At 46.4% G+C, this 20596-nt stretch overlaps 12 protein-coding genes across 12 annotated transcripts; 6 read left to right on the forward strand and 6 right to left on the reverse strand.

Moving 5' to 3' along the window:
* Positions 1 to 29: 29 nt before the first annotated feature.
* On the reverse strand, positions 30 to 1697 carry HPODL_01838 (Malate synthase, glyoxysomal; the record flags this gene model as incomplete). The annotated part of the gene is made up of 1 exon (XM_014078364.1): positions 30 to 1697. One exon carries the CDS (start codon positions 1695 to 1697, stop codon positions 30 to 32), a length of 1668 nt encoding a protein of 555 aa, XP_013933839.1.
* A 177-nt stretch (positions 1698 to 1874) lies between these two features.
* Positions 1875 to 3035, reverse strand: HPODL_01839 (F-box protein HRT3; the record flags this gene model as incomplete). The annotated part of the gene is made up of 1 exon (XM_014078365.1): positions 1875 to 3035. The coding sequence occupies one exon, from the start codon at positions 3033 to 3035 to the stop codon at positions 1875 to 1877; it is 1161 nt and encodes a 386-aa protein (XP_013933840.1).
* Positions 3036 to 3212: 177 nt separating this feature from the next.
* On the forward strand, positions 3213 to 4271 carry HPODL_01840 (uncharacterized protein; the record flags this gene model as incomplete). Its single annotated transcript, XM_014078366.1, has 1 exon — positions 3213 to 4271. One exon carries the CDS (start codon positions 3213 to 3215, stop codon positions 4269 to 4271), a length of 1059 nt encoding a protein of 352 aa, XP_013933841.1.
* Positions 4272 to 4276: 5 nt separating this feature from the next.
* HPODL_01841 (uncharacterized protein) lies at positions 4277 to 5206 on the reverse strand (the record flags this gene model as incomplete). Its single annotated transcript, XM_014078367.1, has 1 exon — positions 4277 to 5206. The coding sequence occupies one exon, from the start codon at positions 5204 to 5206 to the stop codon at positions 4277 to 4279; it is 930 nt and encodes a 309-aa protein (XP_013933842.1).
* Positions 5207 to 5318: 112 nt separating this feature from the next.
* On the reverse strand, positions 5319 to 7610 carry HPODL_01842 (ribonuclease Z; the record flags this gene model as incomplete). Its single annotated transcript, XM_014078368.1, has 1 exon — positions 5319 to 7610. The coding sequence occupies one exon, from the start codon at positions 7608 to 7610 to the stop codon at positions 5319 to 5321; it is 2292 nt and encodes a 763-aa protein (XP_013933843.1).
* A 307-nt stretch (positions 7611 to 7917) lies between these two features.
* On the forward strand, positions 7918 to 12897 carry HPODL_01843 (rRNA biogenesis protein RRP5; the record flags this gene model as incomplete). Its single annotated transcript, XM_014078369.1, has 1 exon — positions 7918 to 12897. One exon carries the CDS (start codon positions 7918 to 7920, stop codon positions 12895 to 12897), a length of 4980 nt encoding a protein of 1659 aa, XP_013933844.1.
* A 130-nt stretch (positions 12898 to 13027) lies between these two features.
* Positions 13028 to 14092, forward strand: HPODL_01844 (putative secreted protein; the record flags this gene model as incomplete). Its single annotated transcript, XM_014078370.1, has 1 exon — positions 13028 to 14092. The coding sequence occupies one exon, from the start codon at positions 13028 to 13030 to the stop codon at positions 14090 to 14092; it is 1065 nt and encodes a 354-aa protein (XP_013933845.1).
* Positions 14093 to 14207: 115 nt separating this feature from the next.
* Positions 14208 to 15992, forward strand: HPODL_01845 (BRCA1-associated protein; the record flags this gene model as incomplete). Its single annotated transcript, XM_014078371.1, has 1 exon — positions 14208 to 15992. One exon carries the CDS (start codon positions 14208 to 14210, stop codon positions 15990 to 15992), a length of 1785 nt encoding a protein of 594 aa, XP_013933846.1.
* HPODL_01846 (uncharacterized protein) lies at positions 15989 to 17278 on the reverse strand (the record flags this gene model as incomplete). The annotated part of the gene is made up of 1 exon (XM_014078372.1): positions 15989 to 17278. The coding sequence occupies one exon, from the start codon at positions 17276 to 17278 to the stop codon at positions 15989 to 15991; it is 1290 nt and encodes a 429-aa protein (XP_013933847.1).
* A 90-nt stretch (positions 17279 to 17368) lies between these two features.
* Positions 17369 to 18805, forward strand: HPODL_01847 (uncharacterized protein; the record flags this gene model as incomplete). Its single annotated transcript, XM_014078373.1, has 1 exon — positions 17369 to 18805. One exon carries the CDS (start codon positions 17369 to 17371, stop codon positions 18803 to 18805), a length of 1437 nt encoding a protein of 478 aa, XP_013933848.1.
* On the reverse strand, positions 18802 to 19533 carry HPODL_01848 (ubiquitinyl hydrolase 1; the record flags this gene model as incomplete). Its single annotated transcript, XM_014078374.1, has 1 exon — positions 18802 to 19533. One exon carries the CDS (start codon positions 19531 to 19533, stop codon positions 18802 to 18804), a length of 732 nt encoding a protein of 243 aa, XP_013933849.1.
* A 363-nt stretch (positions 19534 to 19896) lies between these two features.
* On the forward strand, positions 19897 to 20499 carry HPODL_05317 (uncharacterized protein; the record flags this gene model as incomplete). Its single annotated transcript, XM_014078375.1, has 1 exon — positions 19897 to 20499. One exon carries the CDS (start codon positions 19897 to 19899, stop codon positions 20497 to 20499), a length of 603 nt encoding a protein of 200 aa, XP_013933850.1.
* Between the last annotated feature and the right edge of the window lie 97 nt (positions 20500 to 20596).

Below are 20596 nucleotides of genomic sequence, written 5' to 3' on the forward strand. Positions count from 1 at the left end.
AAATGGAATCGAATAAATACCCATAAATTTCATTTCAGAGAAGAGATATCAACTTCCGGCCCAATGGTGACAATATCATCGTAAAGTAAGGTGGTCAGGAACTCGGCCACCTCGGTGTGGCCATTGATTTCCTTCTTCAGGCAGTCTGCGGCGATCTTGAACTTGTTGTTTGGCTTGTTGGCAGCGCATCTCTCGGCCTCTTCGTCAATCAGCTTACTGATAAACTCTGGAGTGATCGTCTTGCCGGTATCATCCATCTTGACTGCGTGTTTACACCAGGAATACAACTGCAATCTGGAAACCTCTGCGGTGGCAGCATCTTCCATCAAGTTGTTGATAGGCACGCAACCAAGGCCCCTGAGCCAGCTCTCCATGTAGTTGAGGCCGATATAAATGTTGGCGCTCACACCCTTCATGGTGATCTTGCCGTCAGGAATGTTAGTATCGACAAGATCAGCCTCTGTAATCTCAACATTCTTTTGGACGTGGACCTGATTAGGGGTAGGCATGTGCTCCTGGAAAACGGACAAGGCAGTAGGAAGCAGTCCAGGATGAGCAATCCAGGTACCATCGTGGCCTGCGAGGACCTCTCTGAGCTTGTCCTGTCTCACAGCCTCCATGGCAGCAGCGTTTTTTTCTGGATCGTCCTTGATAGGAATGGTGGCAGCCATGCCTCCCATGGCGTGAACACCTCTCTTGTGGCAGATTTTGATGAGTTGCTTGACGTAGTTGGTCATGAAAGGAACTGTCATGGTAACTTGGTGCCTATCAGGCAGAATATGTTGTTTTTGGTTTCTCAGTCTTTTGATGGTGGAGAACATGTAATCCCATCTTCCACAGTTCAATCCGGCAGAGTGGTCTCTGAGAGCGTACAGAACTTCATCCAATTGATACGAAATAGGCAGAGTTTCGATCAAAACAGTGGCCTTGATGGTTCCTCTAGGGATCTCGAGACAGTCCTGAGCAACACAGAAAATGTCGTTCCACAACTGGGCCTCTTTGTAGTGTTCCATCTTTGGTAGATAGAAGAACGGAGCAAGGCCCTGTGAAAGCAGGAATTTTGCGTTGTGGAAGAAAAACAGACCAAAGTCCATGATCGAGGCAGAGATAGGTTCTCCGTCGACCAAAATGTGCTTGTCCACCATGTGCCAGCCTCTTGGTCTGACAATCATCACAGGCACTCTTCTGCCCTCTCTGTTAATTTTGTACCGTTTTCCGGTGGACTCGTTGGTGAAATCAATTCTGTCTCTGATGGCATCGTATAGATTGACCTGGCCGTAAATCATGTTGTTCCAGGTAGGAGAACATGAGTCCTCGAAGTCCGTCATGTACGTGAACACGTCGGTGTTGAAGGCATTGACGATCATCTTCGCGTCTGGCGGACCAGTAATCTCAATCTTACGGCACTGCAACTTAGGATGGGTAGGCAGACACTTCCAGTTGGGATCTTCCCTAATGTACTTTGTTTCCTCGAGGAAGTGCAGCGACTCGCCGGCGTCCAGCCTTTCCTGGACCTTTTGTCTGTTTTCCAGGAGCTGTTTCCGGGTCTCGTTGAAGCTTCTGTGAAGCAGGACAATGAACTTCAAAGCATCCTTGGTCAAAATATCTCTTGGAGTGGCCTTGGACAACAGAGGCTTGTCAGAGACTTCGCCTAGAATTTTCACGTTATCCAGCGTGGTTGGGTTGATTTGTGCCATTTGGGAATTGTTGGATGCAGTGCACAATGACTGTATTTATATGGTGCGAGTCATCCCATTCCTTTCATCCTATATCCCACATGGTTGCGCCGCTAGGAGAAAAAAAATGCCGGGTTCGGGGTTCTCCGGAGACCCGATGAACCTTGCGGCCGATCTGGGGAACCGGAAAAAATTAGTTTAAATAATATGTATATCCTCTATAACGTCACGCGTTTCGTGCTCGCTATATGACTTGACCCTGCTGAACGCAAAACTGCGCTCATTGCTGATATCCAGATCGCCCTCGTCCAGAGTCTCCTTGTTGACGAAACCCATGCGCTTCCAATTCAGCTTGTGGTGTCGTGCGTACTTACCACCATTGACGATCTGCAACTCGTCCACAAACGTGTACATCGGCACTGGTCCTTTGCAATAGCATCGTACATGGCCGTCAATAGTCATTGACCATGTTCCTTCGTAAACACGTTCCCACTCGCTAGTTCCAAAAAGCTGTCTCCAGTTTCTGTAGAATTTGGGCACAACTTCCTGGGGTTGCATTATCGTAAGCAATTTTTGGCAGCTCCCGTCCGGGAAAAATCTGTAGTAACGATAATACGTTATCATGCGGAACGGCAGGTTCCACTGGTTGGAAAATTCTGCACGGCCGCCCTCGCGCTGATAGTTCACCACACTGATGTATAGCCCGTTAAACTTGATGAACGGCCGCTCGCTCAGCATCTTGTGCCAGCTGTGGTCCCAGATCCGCACCATCTGCCATTGATCGGCTGTCACGCCGTTAAGCACCCGCTCAGAGTCGTCGTACACCTGCTTTGGATATACCAGCATGCACAACCGTCTCCAACTGGCAGCCTGGCCGAACCCTAGCCAGGCAAGCTTTCTGCACGACATGGCAAAATTGAACCACGACGGTGTGTCGCTGCAGATTAGAATCTCTGAAATATTATTGATGACCTCGTCCGGCAAAGTCTCCAGCCATATTGGCTTGTCCTCGTCTATAGGATGTAAAACGGCATCGTGGAAGGACTCTAGCAACGGCTTTACTTTAATTTTGCTGAGATCCAGTTTCGTGAACCCGTTGTGCACAGAGCCGTCCTTGCGCTTTTCCGGCACCGGCAGGTTCTTCACAAGGTTCTCGCGGTAGCGCAAATCCACCTTTTCATCTAGCTTGTACGCCTTCCGATAGTAATCGATTGCTTCGCTCAACGAGCCGGCCTGTTCTTTGTTGCTGCCTAGCTCGAAAAATTCCAGCGCAATGTCTTCCTTGGTCTTAGTCGGATGCTGCTGGATAGACTCCAGAGTCAAGTGTTTCAAAGACTCTTCCAGACTCCCATTAGACATTCAGGACTGATTTTGATAAAAAATACGGGTAGATTACGTAATTTCGGGGCTCAAGCTTGTTTCAAGCCTGTCTCCACCAGCAGATGTGAGTCGATACTGCGACAGTTTGGTTACCATTAGTGTTTACCTGCTCACTTATATATACCAAGATGACCCATACCATTGTACTCATCAGTAATGACACAGCTAAAAGATAAGTTACGAGAACTGCGGGAGTTGACAGAAGCTTTATATCGAGATTTTGGGCTCAAGTGCGAGTACACCCTCTCAGACACTAAGGACGCCTTGCTACCACCAGACTCAAATAATGCCCCCAAAGACGCTGACACTACCGGCTCCTCGGTGGACGAGAATTCTGTGATTGAGTCGACTTTCAAGACGATCGAAATCGACCCTTCAGACTCAAGCGAAGTTGACGAGTACCTTGTTCAATGCTTTGATGAATTCCAGCAGATCCCATGCAAATTGCTGGCAAAAGCGTGGATACGACTCATAGAGCCTAAGAAACAGAGCAGATATCCTTACAAGCTTGGAGATCGGTCCAAGCCGTTGTGGTGGCCGGAGACTTGTCGCCATAAGGAGCCAGACCACCTTCGCAAAGAAGAGCGGATCGACCTGCTGGTATGCATAGTGAAGACTTTTAGGTTCCAAGCAAAAGACCTGATCGCGACGGCAGAGTCTGTCGGAGATTTCAGCATAGCCCATGGAGAACACACCAAAGTGAGCAGACTGAGCAGACGGAAGCTCGACATACTTATAGAGATGTTCAAAGTTCTCAATGCTGCCCCTGGTTCCGGACCCGTGATCGTGAGCAAACCTGGCAAAAAATACTCTAGCAAGGTTTATACCAAAAAGGTGGTGCAACGCAAATTGGAGTCCGAGCAGCGCGAAAATGTTCCTCCTGAAAAGCACAGTCTTCCACCTAAAACTCCATCGCCACGTAGGGTGCTTGGGGCGCCGCTGATACCCTCAAATATGCGACAAACGTCGACCCCTGAGATGAACTTCCAGAGTCACGATTTTGGGCACGAGAACATCGAGCCCAGCTTGGCAAGCCGAAACCCGCTCAGTCTCTTGACACCTAACAACTTCAATCTGTTGCTCTTGTACGGGCCATCGTCAACGGACTTTGGCGGGCTTTTCCAAGCCAACGAGAATACGAGGTCCGCGCAGCGTGCGACGTATTTCCAACGAGTAGACCAATTCGATAGCGACGAAACAGTTAGTGACTGTTGATATGCTCACAAGACGCTCTCGCCAATTGGAAAGTATACTATCTGAGTAATGAATTTCCCGCCGTATCTATGGATGCAGGAGCCCGCAAGAACGTTGTCGACCTTGGAGTTACATGTGATGAGGTGGTTGAGCATCACGTGGTTTGGAATGTCCTGGTGATCAATGTTCTCAACGTAGTCCGAGTGTCGTAACTGTGAGACGGTCTGGACGCCCTGGTCGCTAGCTCTTTTTTTTAGCTGTTCTCTGATCGACCTTGAGCGGGGCTGGCGGCTATACTTGTCCATCAGGTTCAGATTATTGATGTTGTAGTGGTGCTGTTCGTTGATGTAAACATGGTTCGAGTACTGGTACTGGTATGGGTATGTGCGATAGTTGTGAGAAGGCGAGTCGTTCAAAAGGTTAGAGTTCAAATAAGGGGGTAAAAGCGGTGGTTCTTTGAATCCGAGCGACTGCAAAAAATCAAAGTGGTTCATCTTGTCAAACTCGGCGTCCGAAAAGTCGTATGGAGATTTATAAGGGTAATGTATCTTCTCGGGAAGGTAGAAATGAGGGATCTCGTTTGTGTATTCCTCTTTTTCCTGCTTTACTAAGCTGGATGTGGAAATATTTAGAAAGCTCAGGTCGTGCGCAAGAGCAGCGTCAGAAAGCTCTTCAACCGTGGAAGAAGCGCTGGACGTGTTGGCCAGCGGCACATGATTGTACTCGTCCTCAATATGCTGGTCGTTTACGTCGTCGGAAAAGAACATTCGCGAAACTGTGCGCTCTGGCTCCCTCTGGGATCCCTCCTCGCTTTCGCCAATGCCTGGGGCCCCGCAGCTCGAAGCTGAGGACGACACTGTGGACGTTTCCGACGAAGACAGCACCGGGTGGTCTTCGATGTTCTCAATAAATGAGTACGAGCCTACTTTATGAACTCTATTTTTTTCTTCCATCATGGAACGATTTATTGCAGGTTAGCAAATATATATAAGATGCCTGTGACGTCAATCCATGTGAAGGGATCATCTGCACAGCCCATAAAAAAATAATATCACCCCCCGCAGTAAACTAAGTAGCTCTGCGTTTTTTACTTTGCGGTTTTTCCTCTTGCATATCCTCCTCCGCATCAGAGTTGAACAGCCGTTCAAGCTTGTCTCCCAGAGTTTGGAAAACTTTTTTCTGGAGCCCAAACTTGTCCATAGGAACATGCATGTTGTCGAACGCGATTATCGCTTCTATCTGGGGTGCATTATCGATCATATCGGCGGTCAGGGGCACTTTGAAAATCGGCGAAAGCGTATCTATCTCACTGTTGCTGTGCAATGGATTCTGCAGCTTCTCATACACCTTCGTTGCACTCGAACAATAGCGATAACGCTGGCTGAAATGTGTCAGTAGCAACTTTTTCGTTTTCATCAAAATGCCCATCTGCACGGCCTCCAATGTCGTGCTGTGTCTTTTTTCGATTGCATCTTGGTACTTATCGTCCTCTAACGTAGACTCGTGCACCAGCAGATCGCAATCGTAGCCAATTTTCGCGAAAATTTGTCGCGGCCTCGTGTCTCCGGAGTACGCTACTTTGAACGACTCCGAGCCGATCGCGAAGTCTAGCACGCAACTGTACGAATATTCGCAATGGTGGGCGTAACACGTTTTTATGGCATTCAGACCGACGTCCTTGTACAGCTGGCTCTGTAGCTGGAAATCTTTTTTCGGCTCTTTTTGCGTACCTCTCACCTTGAGGGTCTCATTCTTGGGAATATTTTCGATAGGTATCTGTTCGAACTCGGGCATAACCTTGCCGGAGTTGAACTGGTCGCAGCTCAGGTAGACAATATTAGCCAGATCCAGAGTGCTGTCAATCCGCTGTAGTTCTATGAGGAATTTCTCGTACTGCCATGGAGCCACAACATACAGTTTGTCGTGCTTGTTTCTGACCTGGCACCATTTCTGCAGTAGTGAGACTATTCCGATATGGTGGTCAGCGTGCAGATGCGACAAGTACACCAGTTTGAGCTCTCTGAAAAGCATGTCAACGTCGTCCCGCGAGTACAGCTTATTGATGCTGCCCAGAGTGTTCTCGCCAGCGTCCAAAAAAATGGTTCGGTAGCCAAACTCGGTCGGCACTCTCACAGCATTCGATATCACGTTTCTCAGCTTAGATGGCAGCGCCGAGCCCGTCCCCAAAACCAGAGTTTCGACTTGCTCCTTCAATGGCTGAGATTTGTCTGGAACTTGTTTCAGATTATGATTTGCAGGAGTGGTAGCTAGCTTGACGAACTCCTCCTCTGAGACAAAGTTTGGAAGCTGCAACGGAGCTATGTCTTCTGCATAAGCGTCCCGCACAGTCTTCACCACTTCATCTGTGCTGGTACAACTGTTGGCTCTAACGATCGAGGTCTCGTTAGGCCCAAAACCGACAATTTGACCACATAGCATCGGCCGCACGTTGGGTAAACCTTCTGGTATCTGTTTTTCCGGCTGGTCACTCCATCTGAAAAGCGGAAATAGATCTGGAAGTAAGACGTGCCACTTCAAAGACGTCACATATGAAGCCAGAAAGTTCAATGTATCGGGAACGTATTGTCTGTGAGAAATGAAGTGGTAGGTATCGGGACCGAACGATTTGATGAAGTCCTGGTATTCTGGAAGATCAAGCACATTGACGACCGACTCATCAATGAAATGGTAAACTGCTGAGTATTTTTTTTCTGCTATTTCGTTCTTCCAGTCGTGCTCTAAAGTGTTTTGCAAATACTCGGGACCAGGAATATCAAGGAATAAAATACTATCGAATGTCTTTTTAGGCTCTAGAACCTGTTCGGGTTTGATTTCAGTCCCATCGTCAAGCCACACGCTCTGGAAGTTGCACAGATCCTTGAACTTTTGTCTGGGACATCCTAACTCTTTGGCTTTTTCAACCAAAAACCTTCCACGGATAGGGTTCCCTGTCATGATGTAGTTTGCAGAGACTTTTGGATTATGGACGTCAGACGGTATTTCAATATTCATCAGAGCGCGCCCACTATTGCCCATTCCGGTCTTTATGAGGAAAATGTACTGCACCAAATCAGATACGCGATCGAATGCTTTGCTGGGCTTCGGGCGTTTTTGGGTTGCAGATTTAATATTCACTGCTTTCACTTGGTATGCATCAGCCTTGTATATATCTAAATCGTCAACTTTCAATTTCAATCCAAAGCGGAAGACAAAATACCTCCAGGATGCGACTACATACTGAAGAATTTTGTTTCCACTGTGCACCACTTGAAGCTCTTTTAACCCTTGATCCCCAACAGTGAGAATGAATCCAGGCAACCCACTAATTGCTTTCCAATCAGTAATGCCCGTGAGAAACATGGTATCTATTCTAGAGGTTCGAAAGCCCATTTGATTGCATTGCCTCTGTAGACCTTCGGGCACTTGACCTATGATATGCCGTTTGCCGGTCACTGAGTCGGTCACAAACACCGAGGGACGAGCTATTTCGGCCGTCGGGTGATTTGTGACTATGAGCTGGAACCTCATTCCGATTTTGGTCAGCACTTGTCTCAACACTTTGAAAGTTGGAGGAGCCAGTAAAAAAAGTAGTGTTGACACAGCCGTGAAAAAAAAATAAAACTTCAAATTTTTTCAAAAAAAATTTTAGATCTTATTGTTGCCTGGCATGGTTGAAAAGCAAAAGAGAAAGAGAACAGAGACAGACGAGGCCGGTGACAATAAGAAGTCGCTACTCTCCAAGAGTGCCGAGATCTCTTTTCCTAGAGGAGGAGGGTCGGTGTTGACCCCGCTCGAGATTAAAGAGGTTGCAAATGAGGCCGTTAGCGATGCTCTAGCAGAAGCCAAAGAGTCAAAGAGCAGCAAGAAATCCAAGAAACAAAAAGTTATCGAAGCACCTACTGAGCAGATAGGAGTTGAACATGTGACCTTCAAGACGCTTCTTCCAGGAAGCATGGTTCTCGGCCAGATTAAACAGGTCAATCGCATGGAGATCGTTCTTTCATTGACTGACAACCTGATGGGTTTCATTCCAATCACCAATATTAGTGATCCATTGACCAGTCAGCTTCAAGAATTTGATGATGAGCAAGAAGAATCTGACGAAGAACCAGCATATGGCGATGAGGAAAACACTCTCACAAATGGTATAATATCTTCGAAAAAGAAGTCGTTCCCACAACTAGTCACCAGATTTCAAGTCGGACAATGGCTGAGAGCTATTGTTATGGAAAGCACTAAAAGTAAGAAAAAACGCATTGAACTGAGCATCGAGCCGTCCAAAGTGAACGAACCAATGGAAACCGAGGATTTGGTCACCAACGCTATTGTTCAAGCTTCCGTCAAGTCTGTTGAAGACCACGGATTAGTTTTAGACGTGGGAAAAGAAAAATTAGGTGGTTTCATTGCAAAAAAAGATGTCCAATCCCTGGTGGACATTGGCTCTGTCCTGCTGGTGAACATCGCCAAGAAAGATGGCAGAACACTTATTTGCTCTCCTATTAATAAGCTCAGTGCTGTCCAAACCATTTCCTCGATCGATGCAATTCTCCCAGGTATGGGTGTCGAAGCCTTGGTGACGGAAGTGACTAAAGAAGGTGTCATTTGCAAGTTGTTCGGCGTCGGCAATGCTAGCATTCCGCTTTCTCACCTTGGGGTTTACGAATACTCAGAGCTGAAACACAATTTTGCTGTTGGTAGCAAACTCAAGTCCAGAGTGATGGTTTCTCATGTCAGAGCTGGCGACAAGAGGTTCCTTCTATCTGTTCTTCCGCATATCAAATCCTTGAACGCCAACGTTTTTGGAGAAACTTCTGCCTTGGAAGCCTTCCCAATCGGCCACATTTTCGACTCTGTCACTATCAAAGGAAAAGACTCAAGCTATATATACGTGGATGTGGGGAGCGATTTTGCAATTGGACAGGCGCATATTACCAGAGTCAGCAGCACCAAAGACTTGGACATGGACTTCAAAATCGGCTCCACTCACCGCGCGAGAGTTCTGGGATACTCTGCCACCGACAACTTGTATATTCTCACACTCGACAAGCAGCAAATAGAGCGCAAATTCTTGCGAGTCGAGGACATCCCCGCTGGTGAGCTCATCAATTGCGAGGTCCGCTCTGTGGATGCCGAAAAGGGGATTGTCGTCAAGTTCGAAGAAGACTTTGAAGGAATTGTTCCTCCTGCATATATGAGCGATGTGAAATTGATTTATCCAGAGCGAAAATTCAAAATCGGGTCCAAGATCAAGGGACGTGTTTTGCGCGTTGTCAATCAGAGCGGCAAGTCCAGGATCTATGTGACTCTGAAGAAGTCGCTCGTCAACATAGAAAACGAAGATGTCGTTTCCAGCATTGAGGACGTTGAGGCAGGCAAGAAGACTTTTGCAACCATCGACAAAATGCTTCCAACCGGATGTGTTGTGAGGTTTTTTGGTTTCGTCAAGGCCTTCCTACCGAACTCGGAAATCAGTGAGACGTTTGTGAAACGTCCAGAAGACCACGTCAAACTTGGACAAACGGTGAAAGTCCGCGTCGTTTCTGTGGACAAGGAAAATAACCGAATCAAGGTTAGCTGCAGAGTGTCGGAGGTATTGTCAGATATGCAAAAAAAGACGCTGTCTTCCATTGTTCCAGGTAGATCCATCGTCGACGTCCAGGTTGTTGAGAAGGAAAAGGACTCTGCCATCGTGGAGCTCACCGAATCTGGTTTGCGTGGAATCATCTATGCTGGCCACCTTGGTGAAGGAAACTACGAACAATCTCGTGCCCAACTGAAAAAGCTGCAAATCGGTGCCGAGCTCAAGACTTTGGTGCTGGAGAAAGACGTGCGCTCGCGTGTGGTGAAGTTGAGTGCTAAACAATCACTTATCAAAGATGCACAGCAAGGAAAGCTACCACTACAATATAGAGACATAGAAGTGAGCGATGAGCTGCTGCACGGCTTCGTGAAGTCTGTGACGCCGAACGGAGTCTTTGTCAGCTTTGGAAACGGCCTGACAGGTCTTGCGCTGCCTCGTCACGCGGTGGAAAAACCTGTCGACGACTTGCAAAAGGCTTTCTTCACCAACCAGTCTGTGACGTGTCACGTGATCAGGGTGGACGATGCGAACAAGCGGTTCCTTGTTTCCATGAAAAAGGAGAGTAGCACGACATCTGAGCCGGCTGAAAACCCTGTTGACAGCAAAATGAAAACTCTGGACGACTTCACCGTTGGTAAGAACACCAAGGCTAAGGTCAAATCCATCAAACAGACACAGCTGAATGTTCAACTTGCGGATAATTTGCAAGGAAGAATTGACGTGAGTGAGCTCTTTGACGACGTTTCAGAGATTAAGGACGTCAAGAGGCCTCTTTCCCAGTTCCAAGCAGGTGAGGTGCTTGATGTGAAGATCATTGGTTTCCACGACTCGAGAAACCACCGCTTCCTGCCTATCAGCCACAAAAGAACTAACCAGACCGTTTTAGAGTTGAGCGCAAAGAAAAGCAGCATTTTGAGCCACAAGCCAGTGGTCCCTGCTTCTATTGGAGACTTCCACCTCGGCGACGAGTGTACAGGATATATCAACAACTTTGCCAGAGGATTTTTGTGGGTGACGATCTCTCCAAACCTTAGAGCTCGCATTTCTTTGATGGACCTGTCTGACGACGCCTCGAAGTTCGAAAATTTGGAAAAAGAATATCCGGTTGGTTCCGTGGTGCGTGCTAAGGTGACTGATCTTGACACGGAACACAATATTCTGAGTCTGAGTGCTAGAAGCAAAGCTATTACTTCATTGGAGGACCTGGAAGTGGGCTCTGTGATTCCTGCTAGAGTTCTGAAGACCAGAGAGAGCTATGTGGTTGTTGAGTTGGGCAAACAGGTTTCTGGTATCTCTTTCATCACGGACGCTTTGAACGATTACACTGATAAGCTTGACGACATTTTCTCCACCAACGACATTTGTGCTGCCACGGTGCTGGAGGTGGACCATTCCAATAAAAAAGTCTACGTTTCGCTGCGCACCAAGGACGTGAAAGACAAGAGGATCGCATCGTATGAAGATTTGTCTCCAGGCACCGTTGTGCGTGGATTTGTCAAGAATGTCGCCAACAACGGTGTCTATGTTGCATTGGGAAGAACTGTCCATGCACTTGTTCGTGTGAGCGATCTGTCGGACTCGTATCTGAAGGACTGGAAGCAGTATTTCAAGGTGCACCAGCCTGTTTTAGGTAAGATCACCAAAAGTGAGGGTGAAAACCAAATTCTCATGACTTTAAAGCAAAGCGAGATTGACAGTGATTCCAGTCTTCTGAAACGGTTTGATCAAATTCAAAAGGACGAGATCTATGAAGGAAGTGTCAGAAGAGTCACCAACTTCGGTGTTTTCGTGAACCTTGACGGAACATTAAACGTCAGTGGATTGTGTCATCACTCTCAGATCGCAGACAATCAGGTTACAAATATCGAGTCTTTGTTCAGCGAAGGTGACCGTGTGAAGGTAAAGATCCTTGACGTTGACCATGAGAAGAAACAGCTTTCTCTTGGTATGAAAGCTTCGTATTTCACTGGCGAGACAGAAGAGCCGGCCGTTGAGGAGGAAGAAGATGAAGTCATGTCTGATGATAGTATTATTGACACCGCTTTCGGAAATGAGTCCGAAAAGGACGCTGAGTCGGATTATTCTGACGACTCCGATGCTCCTGCTACTGGTGGTCTATCCGCTGGCTTTGACTGGACTGCTTCGATTCTAGACCAGGCCAAGGAAGACGTTTCTGAGGATGACGAGATGGACAAACCAAAGAGAAAGAAGCGGAAGGTGGTTGCCGAGGATCAAACTGCCGACCTGAACTCCCGTGTACCACAGTCTGTGTCTGACTTCGAGAGACTTATTGTTGGAAACCCAGACTCATCGATCTTGTGGATGAACTATATGTCTTTCCAGATTCAATTGAGCGAAATCGACAAAGCCCGTGAAATTGGCGAGCGAGCCCTTAAAACCATCAATTACAGAGAGGAGCAGGAAAAACTCAATATTTGGATTGCTCTGTTGAACTTGGAGAACATGTTTGGCACCGAAGAGTCACTGGAAGCAACTTTCAAGCGCTCGTGCCAGTACATGGATCCGTATGTCATGTACCAAAAATTGGCTGCCATTTATATCGCCTCTGAGAAGGTGGACAAGGTGGACCAGTTGTACACGGCAATGTGCAAGAAATTCGGCTCACAGCATACCTCTGTGTGGGTGGCCTATGGATCGTTCCTTCTTCAGCAGCAGGATGGAGAAAGGGCCCGTGAAGTGCTGGCCAAAGCCTTGCAAGTTCTGTCCAAACGCGACCATGTCGAAGTGGTCAAAAAGTTTGCTCAGCTCGAGTTCAGCAAGGGAGACCCAGAGCACGGACGTTCATTGTTCGAAGGGTTATTGTCGGACGTTCCCAAGAGAATTGATCTGTGGAACGTCTATATTGATCAAGAAATCAAGTTTGGTGACAAGAAGAAGGTGGAAGCTATTTTTGAACGAGTGGTCACGCGCAAGCTGACTCGCAAACAGGCCAAGTTCTTCTTTGGAAAATGGTTGGAGTTTGAAGAGAAGCACGAGGACCAGAAGGCTTGCGATTACGTGAAAGCTAAAGCTGTAGAATATGCACAAGGCCTCGGAAAAGAGTAATTGTTAATAGAAGTTTTAATACATGACATTTTTAAAAATAAAAAGGGCCAAAAAATCCCCCAAAATTTAGAGCCTAATTTATCATTTGTTATATTTGTTGTATCGCCAAATACCCGTTCCACGCTCTACAATGTCTTCTCTTGCACTGTTTTGGAAAACATATAGACATTTCAATACCACTTGGATGCTCGGACTGGGCATAATCGCCGTCTTAGTCGTTAGCGCTAGCATAAGACAGGCCCGTCAGACCAACGACTTTGTCTCTCAGTTAAGCTCGTCCAAGACATTGAACTCACTCATGAGCTGTTCAAGCTCTTACAAGAGCATTGACTGTCTCAAACGATACCACAACGATATTTTGCGAGAGTTCTCCCCGACCCTTACACCAATCGTTCACGCTGAGTTGAAATTTTGTCTGAATGGACTCCAAATTGGCCAATCGGATGCTGACGTGCTTCTGGGCGTCCATTCATGTCTTAGTAGGGCTGATAAGCTCAATTCTGCATTCCAGAAAACGCACACAGAAACAGTTCCATTTAATACCTCGCTATCAACATATGTTTCAATCACCGCGCTATCCATAACATGGCTAGTGGGACTTTTCCGAGGATCGAATCAAAAAACGCTCAAGACCCAAGACGCTCTTGCATTGAAGAACGTTGTTGAAAAGCTTGATGATATGCTGAAGGACATGTCCGGCTTGAAAGAGAAGATACTGGGCCTTGAAAAAGCAGTCTGTAATTTAGAGCTCTTTGCCAACAACTTCACGGGAACAGAGAGATCGTTCAGCAAGAGGCTTGAACACGTCTTGCAATCCTGTCAGGAAACCAGCCAACAACTTGCATATGTGTCCGACCCCTTCCCTATTGCATCCGGTTCGATTGGTCGGACCCACAAAGCGTCGGATATTTTGCTAGAAGACAAATCCATCAAAGTTGGCAACAAAACCTTCAACATAGCAACAAAGGATGGACTTGATCAATGGAAGACGTTTGTGCACCAAAGCATCAACAAAAAGCCAGAACAGAAGCCCAATTTGTCTAGTTCGGAGAACGAGACAACGCTCAGTCCCATTGATATCAAAAATCTAAGGATGACCGATGAAAACGGGAAACCTTTTAGACGCATTTTCGTGCCTAACAGAGGCTGGGTCTCATCGAGAAAGCTCCATCACGAACTGCAGCTAATGGCTTGACCGTTTATTTTTGGTGTACAGGTGTTTTCGTGTTTTTGTGTATATCCTCGTAAGTTGGCTATCGTAAAAGTAAGTATCAATTGATAGTAATGCCAATTGTTTCGGTCAGATTGTGATGGATGGTAATTTCTACTCTTCATATACAATACTATTTGACCTTTTCAAACCAGATCAATTGATAGGAGAGGTTTTTTTACACGGAGAATCCAGTGTCAAGGCTGCAGAGTATTTAGGAGTGCTAGACAAGAAACATCTGGTCAATTTTGGAGAGGATCTATTTGCAGAGCCCTGGACCAATCTTGTATTCGCCAACAAAGATATATTCACTGAATTACCCAAAAAGTCTGTTACTTCAGGTGATCTAATAAGTTCATTGAACAGTCTTACGCCCAGTGAGACCCTTATCGAACAGAAAGTCAAGGCACTCAAGCTCCGCGACTCCAACAAAATTGACTACCGCTTTTCTAGAGTTGAGGTTGAGGTTGTGGATATGAACAGTATTGATTTGCAGGCAAACGAGCCTTTGAAAGCCAAACTACTGGGCTATGGAGTTATCAGGCTTTTCAGAGACCGAGATGATATCCAGAACGAGGAAGAAGAAACAAGGACCACTGGAGATGAAACAATGGTTGCAATATTAGGAGTGCCATTCTACTTTTCGGCCAGCGACCTGTTGTTGGGATTCTTTGATACCAATGTGAGAAATCAGGTGTCTCACTTCAGATTAATCCGGACGCAAGCTCCTAATCGATTTATGGTGTTGATGAAGTTCAAAGATGCAGCACATGCAAGGGAGTTTGTTGATAACTATAACGGGCAGCCATTCAACTCCATGGAGCCAGAAACATGTCAGGTTGTCTTCATCAAGGAGATACTATTTCGCCCAAACAAACACGATAATGATACCCTCAGCACCATACCGTATCTTCTAGACGATCCATTCACATCTAGTAATACAGCTCCAAGCTCCTCATCACAGCTTATCGAACTTGCTTCTTGCCCCGTTTGTTTGGAGCGTCTCGATTCGTCTGTCACAGGGCTGCTTACCATCCCATGTCAGCATACTTTTCATTGCCAATGCTTATCAAAGTGGAAGGATGACTCGTGTCCTGTGTGTCGCTATTCCGCAAAATTTGATGCGCGCAGGAACCGTCAAGCAGATCAGGAGGAAAGGTGTCTGGTTTGCGGAACCAGCGATAATTTATGGATCTGTCTCATCTGTGGCAACATAGGATGTGGAAGGTACGATTTAGGCCACGCTATTGACCATTACAATGAGACTTCACATTGTTTTGCTATGGAGGCAACATCGCAGCGTGTTTGGGACTACGCCGGCGACAACTACGTCCATCGCCTAGTTCAAAACGAGGCGGATGGAAAACTGGTTGAGTTGCCTATCCATAACGGGAAAGAGCACCAATCCAGCTCCTCAGGAAACGAGGACAAGGTTGAGAAGATTGGGTTCGAGTATTCGAAGATGTTGATCGCTCAGTTGGAGTCCCAACGTGAGTTTTACGAGATGAAATTCGAGGAGGCTAATAACCGAGTGTTATTGGCCAATGAGAACATACAGGCTATGAAGGAGCAACTCAACCAGCTTCAGCTGAGTTTGGCAAGAGTTAAGACAGAAAAAACAGAAAACAGTAAGAAACAGAGAGATCTGGAGTTGGAAAAAAAGTATAAAGAAGAAGTCACATTGAACGAAGCACTATCGGAGAAGGTGGACTACCTCACAAAAGAGAACCAAGAGCTAAAAGCACAGAATACAGAGCTGCAGGAGCAAGTTAACGATATTATGTTTTATTTGGAATCGCAAGAGAAGTTTAAGAATGCACCGGATGAAGTGAAGGAAGGTAAAATTATCACCAGACCTGGTCGGAAAGCAAAGAAAAAACGCTAATCGTGGTCTTTCAGATCCACCAAGTATTCCTCATTGGTGTACGAGAAATTATTAAAGTACACGGACTCCTCGAATTGGTTGTCTGCAGTCGGTTTTTTAATTGCGATGTACGAGGACGTGCTAGTGGATCTCGACTCTTCCTCTATTTCTTTGAGCAGTGAATGTTCAATTGGGGAACTTGGCGGTGTGATCTTCATTGAGGTGAATTCTTCATCGAAATTCTCCGCCAGCTCGGGGTTCGTCACGACGGGCACTATTGGGGGTGGCTGTTCTGCATCATTTTGGTCTATAACATGCTGCCAATTAATATACCGGAAAAATCTATGGGATCGAACTTTTTTATCGAACTCAGTATCGCAATTGAGCCTTTTTTGCGGGTTCTTGTTGAGAAGCTTGATGAGCAAGTCTCTGGCGTCCTGCGAAAGATAAAATGGATACCTGACTTTTTGCGTGAGGATCTTGTCCATGATTTTTTTGTTGTTGTTACCAGTGAATGGCGGCGACCCCGTCAGCAGATCAAACGTGACTGCTCCCAGAGACCACCAATCGCATTGGCTATCGTAACGTTCACCTTGGATAACTTCTGGGGCAATGTACTGAGCGGTTCCAAAAAGTGAACTACTTTCAGTAGACACTTTGCTGAGACCAAAATCTGTCAAAACCAAATGTCCACGTCGGTTGAGCATGCAATTTTCTGGTTTGAGATCGCGATAAATCACACCGGTGTGCAGATGCAAATGCCTAAGAGCAAGGATTATCTCGGCTACGTAGAAGCACGCAATTTTCTCGGACAAGATCCTTTCTTGCGACAAATGATGAAATAACTCTCCACCTTCTAGATATTCTAGAATGAGGTACAATTTATCAAAGTCCTGAAGAGCATAGAATAGTTTGACCACGTTTGGGTGTCTGACTCGCTCCAAGATGGTTCTTTCTGTCAGTGTTCTTTCGTAATTTTTTGCGTTCACAATCATGGAAGCCTTGCGGAGCTGCTTTTGTGCGTACAATTTACCTGAACTCTTATCCTTGACCAATATGACTTTACCATAGCTACCTTTACCCAGGACTTTGATTGGTTGAAAATCTGTCACCTTCTTTTTGCGTTTTCCTGCCTGATAAGGCAGGTCGATGGGCACTTCATAGGACTTTGCTAGCCGACTTCCAACCCCGTCAGATGAAGCAAACTCTCCAAGTTTAGGCACATCTAGCTCATTTGGCTCTCTCAAATCTAGCTTTTCGATCTTTGACGCGAGCTGCTCATCGTCAAACTCGAATAACTGAGCCATTTGATACCCAATATAAAGTGAAATATTTAATCTTATATAATCAGAATATATGAGGAAAAAAAAAAGCTCAAAAATCGTAGAGCTGTAAGTATGCCATACAATGAGGTGACCCCGCGCACCACGCTCAGAAAGAATTACAAAGATCCGGCCACATGGCCCAAAGCGCTACATGGGTTTATATCTGCGTCTTTCAAAAAAGCGTCGGAACTAAAGCTCACTCCCGACAAGAAGAAACAATTTCAGGCGGAACTCAAAGAACTAATCAACATGGCCATAGATCAGGGGAAGATCGAGACAAATCCATGGGAAACCCAAACATTGCCTTCTCTAGGGGGCTCCCAAAAATTGGATCTTTATTGCAACCAGGTGGAGGAGGCGCGGAAACAAAAAGTATATAAGGAGCCCGTTCAGGTTTCAGTAAAACAAACGATCAAGAACAAAAATGTTTTCGATGAGCCGGATGGGCAACCTAGTCATTCTGCACTCCCTCCTCTCAAGAAAATGAAGAAGATTCAAAAAAACAACGAAAACGCATTGACTTCGCAGCAGCGCAAAGAGCTTCGAAGCCAGCGATTCGAAAAAGAACTCAGCACTCCGCCTCCAGACCATAGTCCCACTCCGGTGCACACTAACCCTAACACTCCGCTTGTAGGAACATGCAAGGAATTGGAAAAACGGTATTTAAGACTAACATCACAGCCCAACCCAGCAACCGTCAGACCACTTCCAATTCTGAAAAAGACACTGCAGCTGCTGATCGATAAATATCTCCAGAACGCTACTTATAACTACCTGTGTGATCAGTTCAAATCCATGAGACAAGACCTGACTGTGCAGCATATTAAAAACGCATTTACGATAAAGGTTTACGAGTTTCACTGCAAAATAGCGATCCAGTTCCAAGACCTCGGAGAGTTCAACCAATGTCAGTCACAGCTCAAGCTACTCTACGTCCAGCTGGGAACTCCTTCAGCAGAATTCTACTCGTATCGTGTTCTCTACTACATCCTAACAAACAATTTCAACGAGGCATTTGAGCTCAAGTCTCAGCTCCTGGACGCAAACCTTAAATTTGACGAATACCTTGACACAGCATACAAACTCTTGGAGTACACAATGACCAACGACTATAACCAATTTTTCCGTATAGTCAAACTTTTGCAGGAGAAACACCAGGAAGAGCTAAAAACACTGCAACCCGTCTCCCATGTAAACGTACTTACAGACAAAAACGCACTAAAGCTAAATCACACCGCCTGGTTTTTTTTCTTGCAGCTGCTACAGCCAATTATCTCTAAAGTGCGTATCAATTCATTGGCAACAATCAGCAAATCGTACCGCAAATTGGCCGTCGCTGTGGTGCAACAGCTGCTCAATTTCTCTGATTCCGAGCTGAACGAGTATCTTGCACAAACAAAACTGGACCAGTTCGTGGACCAGGGAATGCTGGACTGCGTCCAGTGCCGACCAACGGTAGAGCACCTCAAGAGCCAGAATAGAAAAATAGATATCAAGGGACAGGTCTAGCCGAGATCTGGACCGAGCGCGATCATTGCAAAGTTCATACTGTTGTCCTCGTCTGCAAGGGACATGTACCGCTGCACCCGTTGCAGAACAAGCTGCGAGCTAATGGCATCCGATTCTGGCTCGGCTTGTCCTAAATCGACGGGGCCGTTTCTGCGGCCGTCCAACTCGTAGAAGTGACCGTCAGTGCCTTTTGTAAAGCATATAAAATGTAAGTTGACTTCCTCCTCTGAGCTGGGTGCTTCTGTCTGGCCCTGTTTGCTAAACGTCTCGTAAAGCGAGAGCGAGAGATCTTTAACAAGCTTGCTTTTCTCACCGTGGTTATTTGAATTGTTAACATTCGGCAGCTGTTTCACTTTATGGATGAATGCCTCGAGTGGCGAGTCTTTCACCAAAAGCCCTTCGGGCAAATTGCAAAGGGCATGGAGCAACCCGTATAGACCGCAACCGTTTCTGAGCAGCTGTTTGAACCAGATGATTTGCTCAAACTTATCGTCTTTCTCTTGGTCTCTGTCTTTTTCCTCGGTCACTTTGAGACTTTCATACTGTTCTGTCACAGGAAACAAGAGAATCAATGCGTAGACTGGTCTTGGAAGAAAAGACACCAGATCGGGATCTGTGAGAGAGTACACATCGAAAAACGAAAGCAGTGGCGAAAGACCGAGCTTGCGACCGAACTGAGTGAAGATTTCGGGATTTGACTCCAAGGGAATAACAGAGTCTTGGGACATGGTAAATGTGAGTAAGTCTAAATTATTTGGATATGAAGAATTGATCATTTGGGGTGTGAGGAGTAACTTGACTCTTCACGGCTTGTGACATGCGCGGAACCAGTTAGAGTCATTAGAGTCATTGAAACCGTGCGGAACTGAGAACAGCCACAACTACACTTATATCTTACATAGACACACTTTCCAGTACATCCCACAGAGCTCTTAGTTGGATCGAACAAATACTCTTTCGCCTGTCGGTTCTACCACCTTCGCAGAGTTACAAGAGACAAAGAGCCAGCAGGCAGAATTGGGTGCGAGATGTTCAGTTTTCGTTACAACGGCAGGTGTTGCATGTATTTTTGCGCACAATTTTATTTTTTCATGGATATAGTAATACCGGAAGGTGAGTATGAAGGGGATTTGTTTGAAAATCACCGTGGACACGCCGTCTTTGAGGCTGTAAATGAGCTGAGACGGCTGGGATACGGGTTTGACGACATTCTCAGACAGTCTGGGTGCGATCGAGCGTTTCTGGAAGGCATCTTCCAGACAATGAAGATACCTCTACAAGAGCGTCGCCAGACAAAGCCGTTTCACACAAACGACTGGATAGACCAGCTGGTGTTAGAGGTGAGCGAGGACGAAGAGCCAGAGGAGGCAGAGCCAGCCAGCTTGAAGGAAAAGCAAGACGAGATCCACCGGATGAGAGAGTACATCAGAGAGTTGGAAAGCCGACGAGCGCCTCAGCCCGTGCCCAGGGAACCCAAAATGGTCGAAATGGAAGCACTTCGGAAGAAACTGAACTCTGCCAACAGGACCGCGCTCGCTCTCAATGAAACCATCCGGAAGCTGGACTTCCAACTGAAGCTGAAGAAAACCGACCTGGACAAGACCTTGAAAGAGATCGAGGAACTTGAGGATCGCATTGAAGCACTTCGGGCTTCGACCCAGCCCAATGAACCTAGCGAAGTACTAGAGCTTTAGTATCTTGATAATGCATAAACCCTTATCCTATTCATCCCCGCACCAATCTGAAAACTCGGATTCAGGTCTCCGAAAAAAAGTATCCAGGCAGTGTAGT

Source organism: Ogataea parapolymorpha, chromosome VI (genome assembly GCF_000187245.1).
Source record: "Ogataea parapolymorpha DL-1 chromosome VI, whole genome shotgun sequence".
NCBI lineage: Eukaryota > Fungi > Ascomycota > Pichiomycetes > Pichiales > Pichiaceae > Ogataea > Ogataea parapolymorpha.